The sequence below is a fragment of the Manacus vitellinus genome, unplaced genomic scaffold (genome assembly GCF_001715985.3).
Source record: "Manacus vitellinus isolate BGI_N305 unplaced genomic scaffold, ASM171598v3 scaffold_40_pilon, whole genome shotgun sequence".
Classification (NCBI taxonomy): Eukaryota; Metazoa; Chordata; class Aves; order Passeriformes; family Pipridae; genus Manacus; species Manacus vitellinus.
Window position 1 is genome coordinate 5893886 of NW_021940541.1, and position 6514 is coordinate 5900399.

At 45.2% G+C, this 6514-nt stretch overlaps 2 protein-coding genes across 2 annotated transcripts in view; both read left to right on the forward strand.

The window, feature by feature from the left end:
- On the forward strand, window positions 1-5466 carry PRDX3 (peroxiredoxin 3; the record flags this gene model as incomplete). The annotated part of the gene is made up of 5 exons (XM_008923226.3): window positions 1-83; window positions 825-960; window positions 3083-3186; window positions 4042-4207; window positions 4687-5466. Coding segments are annotated over 5 exons (543 nt in total), but the record flags the coding sequence as incomplete, so codon positions are not given.
- A 307-nt stretch (window positions 5467-5773) lies between these two features.
- The window catches only part of SFXN4 (sideroflexin 4), a 10822-nt gene continuing 10081 nt past the window's right edge, over window positions 5774-6514 (forward strand). Inside the window, exon 1 of the mRNA XM_029961995.1 lies at window positions 5774-5845. Coding sequence (XP_029817855.1) covers window positions 5774-5845 — 72 coding nt within the window. The remainder of the gene's footprint in view (window positions 5846-6514) is intronic.

Consider the following 6514-nt stretch of genomic DNA (forward strand, 5'->3'; position numbering starts at 1 on the left):
GTGGTGAACGGAGAGTTCAAGGAGCTGAGCCTGGACGATTTCAAGGGGAAATACCTGGTTCTCTTCTTCTACCCGCTGGACTTGTGAGTGCGGGTTTCCCCCCCGTCCCGGTGGGCCTCCCGCCCTGCTGAAGGTCATCGCAGGCGCGGCGGGTCCTCGCTGGTTTTACCCGATTTGGGCCGGTCTTGCAAGGCAGATGTGCCTGTTTCTAGAGCGTGGGTGATTAGACTGGGGACAAATGGCCACTGTGTGTTAAAGCAGTGGATGTGGTGGCGGGAGAGCATCTTCTGCCTGCAGGGACTGCCTCAGGAGGTGGATGTGGTTCCTCTTACGGTCAGACCCCAAGGGTGAGGGTGTTTGGTTTGAGGGTATTTGGGGCTGCCTTGGAGACTCTCCTTTAGGCAGCAGCAGGGCCAGCAGAGCTCCAGCTTCATGGCTGCAAGGCAAAATGTGACCCGATGGGGTTAAGTCTGTCAGAAGACTTAAATCGCGAAGAGCATCCTGGTAGGCACACGGGGGAGGGTTTAACCTGCAGTCCTTCCTGCTATAGTTTCCAAAATCTCTCTGTTTAAAGAGTGCCTAGCAGAGGCAGTTTCTTCATCTTTGCAAAGAATCTGTTATGGAAACTGGCACGCCAGCTCCACAGCTATGACTATTGCTTTGAGACTGAAACTAATCTTGAACGGGAAACATGGTTAAAATTACCGGGCTAAAGAAAACGCTCTGCTGCATTAGTGCCTAGAGACAGACATGAGAGTCGTTTCTAAAAAATTCCCGGAAAGGACTGTAGAACCATTTACAGCCTGATCTCTCCTCCCACCCAGCACCTTTGTCTGCCCCACGGAAATCGTGGCTTTCAGCAACAAAGCAAATGAATTTCGTGATGTGAACTGTGAAGTGGTGGCAGTTTCAGTGGACTCTCATTTTTGTCATCTGGCCTGGATAAATACACCACGAAAGGTATGAATCAACCATCTGTTTCAGGCTTTTTCTGTTGGTTTGGTTTCTTTTCACAAGAGCTCCAGAGGAATTGAATAAATAATTGTACCAACACTGATTTTTTAATAGACTGCCTAAAGTGGTATGTGATTAACTTCTACATTTGTTGACATAATTCTGACATCAATCTTTGTTTTCTTTCTCTTTTTCTTAATTACTTGTTTTTTTAACATGTTTTGCTCTGTTGATAGTAATGTTTATTCTTGTACATTTATCTCAAAAGACAAATGCTCAGTGTACATGTCACAGCCCTAAGATATCTGTTACAGCTGATAGTGCACAGAAACTATGACAGAAAATGAACAGCAGCTGTCTAGTTGTTATTGTTATGCAGTGCCTAACAGTGGTGGCTTCAGAAGGGAAGCAGAAGAACCACCAGTTTGTTGGAGCACTTGTATTATTAACTGTCACTTGCTGAAAGGGTTCTGCTCTTGCAGTGTAAATGGAGGGGTTTGGCTTTCTTTAGGGAAAGAAGGTGAGAAAACGGCCTTGAACTGGAGAGAAGCCTCTTTCAGATGTATATAAAATACATGCTCTTAATTGCATAAAGGACCTCACCAGCTGAGTTAGTTGTAGAGAATCACAGGTGTCACAGGAAGGTGCAGGCTGTGCCATCAGCCATGACCCGTGTGGGCAGCAGTGTGCAGGAGTGCTCACAGGCTGGGTGCCTTCAGGCACTGCTGTGACATGCAGGGGGGCCAGGACAGTTTGCTGGATTTAATACAGCTTGGCTGAGCCTATCAAGGATGTTTATTCTCTGAATGCTTTGTTCAAAGCTCTAAAATGTGGTTGTGGACTGACTTTGTGGATTTATTGGAAAGCTGCTCAGTGTGTGCCAGCCGTGCTGCTCAGGTGCATGTGTAGCAAAACACCCTGCACGGGGGGAAGGAGTTCCATGATGGTGCTGAAAGGAAGCTGACACCCAGAGAAGCTGAGGCCTTGGTTTCTCTGACATCTGTGCCCAAAGCTCTGCCTGTGAGAACTCTGTTGCAGCCAAGTGTTTTCAGGATCAAGGTCTGAGTGACTGAGATTACACAGTGATTCACTGGTGATGCCAGGAATAGCAAAGCTAACAAACTCCAGCCTTGTTTCAAGGTTAGAGAGCTTATTTCTCTTGCAGTTCCAGTATGTAGCAAAACTGAAAGAAATCTTGTTTGACTCTCCAAATAGTATTTAAATTGATTTGTGGGAGGAGAAGAAAAAAAAATGCATGCACTGAATAGAGCAGCAGAACTCCGACATACCAAGCGTGTGTGCTTAGAGTCATAAAATCGTTAAGGTTGGAACAAACCTCTAGGATTATAAAGTCCAACCATCAACCTTGCACCACCACCATGTTCACCACTAACCATGTCCTCAAGTGCCACATCCTCATGGTTTTTGAACACTTCCAGGGGTGGTGACTCCACCACTGCCCTGGGCAGTCTGTTCCAATGCTTGGCAACCCTGTCCGGGAAGAAATTTTTCCTAATATCCAATCTGAATCTCCCCTAGTGCAACTTGAGGCCATTTCCTCTTGTCCTGTCACTTGTTACCTGGGAGAAGAAACTGGCCCCCACCTCACTACAATCTCCTGTCAAGGAGTTTTAAGGAGTGACAGGGTTCCCCCTGAGCTTCCTTTTTTCCAGGCTAAACAGCCCCAGCTCCTTCGTTCCTCGTAAGACCTGTGCCCAAAGACTTGTGCTTCAACATTTGTTTGTTCACAATATGCACTTTTCCCTTCCCTCTCTACCATGTTCATCTTATTTAATTCTGAACACTTAAATATGCAGTAGAAATTTTTGTATTCAAAGCTCCTGATTAGAGTACAATGGAAATTTTTCTGAAAATTTGTGACTGTTGCCATTGGTTGCCTTTTACCACCAAAATATGCAGCTCTAAAGTGCTCAGTGCAAAACAGGTTTTCATGTTGCAAAGAAACCAAATGTTTCTGACTACTTTAAAACAAACAAAGCAAACCCAAACAACAACACACGCTCCCGGTTCCTTTCATGGAACAAATGGAATGATTGTGTTTTCAGTGAGTTTACCCTAAAGAGTATCCAAGTGTTTTGTAACCAAATGGAATCTTACTCTCCTCCAGAGTGGCGGTTTGGGCAAAATGAATATTCCAGTTCTGTCAGACCTCACCAAACAAATCTCCCGTGACTATGGAGTGCTGCTAGAAGGACCTGGCATAGCACTAAGGTAAGGCATGATTTCCAGGAACTCTCTTATGACACAGCCCAGTCTAAACCAAGGAAAGCTGCCCAGTCCTCTCCTGTGGGGGAAACAGCACAAGGATCAAATGAAGACCCACAGATGTCACTTTTGCTGCAGAGCTGCTGGAGCCCTCCCTAGGAAAAGGGCACGTGGCCATTATGGCCATGAAGCTCAGAGTGGTTCCAGCCTCTCTGACAGTTGCATGCAGGGGAAAAACAGTTCCAAGAGAGGGGGAGAACTCCATGTCTCTAAGGAAAACAAGAGTAGCATAGAAAAGCAGTTTCTTAAATTTTTTTCAACAGTAGTCCCCAAGAAACAATGGGTTAGATAGCAGTCTTCTGGAGACTTTCACTTCCTGGTTCCATCTTTGGATCAGGAACTCCTGACATTTGTTTGCTGACAGATTGAGTTAAATAGTATGGTAAGACTGGGACTTTGGTTTTCACAAGTGCTTATATCCAACAGGGTTTAATTTAGTAGCTTAATGCATAATCAGCTCTTTACTGAATACCTTCAGATTTGATCAGAAAGACATGGGAAGGATGCCAGGTACCAGTTTTGAAGTACAGGTGGAGTTATGAGTTCTGCCTTTGCTGTACATCTGTCTCGATTGAGTGGTCTTTATGCATACTTTGTGATTTCACAGTACCACAGCAGTTGGCTGGTTCCTGGCTTTTGGTCACTAACAAACAAGATACCACTTAAGAGCAGCAGTACAGCATTTGGTACCTAGGAATAACCACATCTAGGAATAACCACCTTGCTGGAATAGCCCACCCATTTGCTTGTGTTCGGGCTCGGAATGTGCCTCGCGTTCCCTGAATTCCCGCTCGGTTGCAGAGGTCTCTTCATCATCGATCCCAACGGGGTCATCAAGCACCTGAGCGTCAACGACCTGCCCGTGGGGCGCAGCGTGGAGGAGACCCTGCGGCTGGTGAAGGCGTTCCAGTTCGTGGAAACGCACGGGGAGGTCTGCCCGGCAAACTGGACTCCAGACTCTCCGACGGTCAGTGCCTGCTGAGTCCCCCTGCTCTGAGTACAGACACTGGGCTGTGTGTGCACGTCTGCAGGGCTGGGAGCTGCTGCAGCACCAGGGCCTTCACTCGGCCTGTGCCTGCTGTCTAAACCTCAGGTTCAGTCTGTCTGTGCGGTACTAAATGTGGGATTTCTGTGAAGAAAATCACTGGTTTCCCTTTAGGAGATGGAAATTGTATTTAAAACTCTAAATTTGACTTGCACTCTCCACCGACGTCAGATTTTTTACTGATTTAATGCCTTGTAATTCAACTGGAAAAATGTGTTATTTACTTAAAATTTTCAAGAAGCAGCTTGTATATCATTTAGGCTTTCGTTTTTCAACCAAATGCAGAAACAGCCTATTGTTTTTGTAAAATATGCATGGATTTTCTTGGATAAAGTGTCAAATATGTGATTTTTTTTATCTTCTCTGTAGCAAATAATAATTAAGTTTTCTTTTCTTTACAGATCAAACCAAGCCCAGAAGGTTCTAAAGAATATTTTGAGAAGGTGCATACATAAGCACTTAAATATGTGGACAAAGCTCTTAGTTACCATAAACTGAAGACGTTAGGAAAGCAGCTGTGATTGTAAAAATTGAAAATAAAAGTTTTCATTTTCTCATGTTTATGAAGAAATTAAATGCTGAAATATCTACTGACTCCCTTGTCTTACTTTAAACAGAAGGGTAAAAACTAAGGCTTTCCCCCCACTTTGCAATTTTAGCTTCATGAATTTCTGTGACCACTAGTCATCTTCCTCAATGTACAGTTACCTTACACTGGCTTTTCCTCTTTCCTTAACTAGTTTTGGACCAGAAAGTGTCCTGCATTTCCTTTTCTCACAGGACATTAAGTTCTGTAACAAGGGTTTGAAACAATATGGACAAGACATAAGATAAAATTGTGGTGCGTGGTTTGTTTTTAATGAATTTTGCAGAGAAGGAGATGAATGTAACAAGGTACTAAATCATTGGTTTAGTGTGTAAATGCACTAAAACATGAATGTAAATATATGCCATTTTAATCCTGCATATAGTCAAAACTGCTGTGCAGCTACACAGGAAGCATTAACAAGCATGAAGAACTTTCATTTGTTTGGGAGATGGTAAAAACTTGAACCCCCATAGTGTCCTTATTGGAGCTTAATGGCAACTCCTCTCATTTGAACTTGCTTGACTCTTGTATTGCTTGAAACCAATGTAGCCTATCTCTAGCTATAATAAAATAATCTTAACACTGACTAGCAGCAGGTGTGTCGCTTGTCTTTTCTTTCACTTTTCCCCCTAAGAGTCCTGTTTCTCTATTTTGAATGTGTTGCACTGCCTTAGGAACTCTCCTGTATTGCTGTTTGTTCACAGCCAGCAACTCAGAGCTGCCTGTGGGGAGCAGGCCATAGACAGTCAGTAGTAGGTGTGCTGCTGGAGGGCTGGGTAAATCAATACCGGGCTCAGTGGGTGTCTGTTTTTCATCTTCCATCCTTTTGAGCAAAGAAGCACAAGGGAACCACCTTGGCCAAGGGGTTTTGTCCTAAGTTAGTTTTGTAATGGGTATTGATGCTGCGATGTGACAAAGGATGGGAAAATGATGTGGTGCAGTTCCTGGTGATGCTCCAGGTTCTAGTACAGGCAAATCTGTTTTCAGTCCCAGTGTTTGGTTGTTTGGTGAAATGTAACCATGTAATTTTTCCAGTAAACCTGATGCTCATTGCACCTCAAGTGCTGTGCCCACTTTTGGGCCCCTAAGTGCAGGAAGGACATTGAGGAGCTGGAGTAAATCCACAGAAAGGCAATGAAGCTGGTGAAGGGTCTGGAGCACGAATCCCATGAGGAGAAGCTGAGGAAGCTGGGGGCGTTTAGTCTGGATAAAAGGAGGCTCGGGGAGGCTTTATTGCTCTCTACAACTCCCTGACAGGAGGGTGCAGCCAGGTGGGGGTCTGGCTCTGCTCCCGGGGAACAAGGGACAGGAGGAGAGGAAATGGCCTCAAACTGTGCCAGGGGAGGTTTAGGTTGGACATGATCAGGAGTTTCTCCACAGAAACTAGACATTGGAACGGGCTGCCCAGGGAGGTGGTGGAGTCACCACCCCTGGAGGTGTTCAAAGGAAGACTGGGCATGGCACTCAGTGCCTTGGTCTGGGTGACAAGGGTTGTGGTTTGGACTGGATGATCTCAGAGGTCTTTTCCAACCTTTTCCAATCAACTGATTCTGTGATTCTGGCTCTACAGTACCTGTAATTAACTCCGTGCAGAGTTCGGGGACCCAAACCCAGCCCCGGAGGTGCCGGGGGCCGGTTTG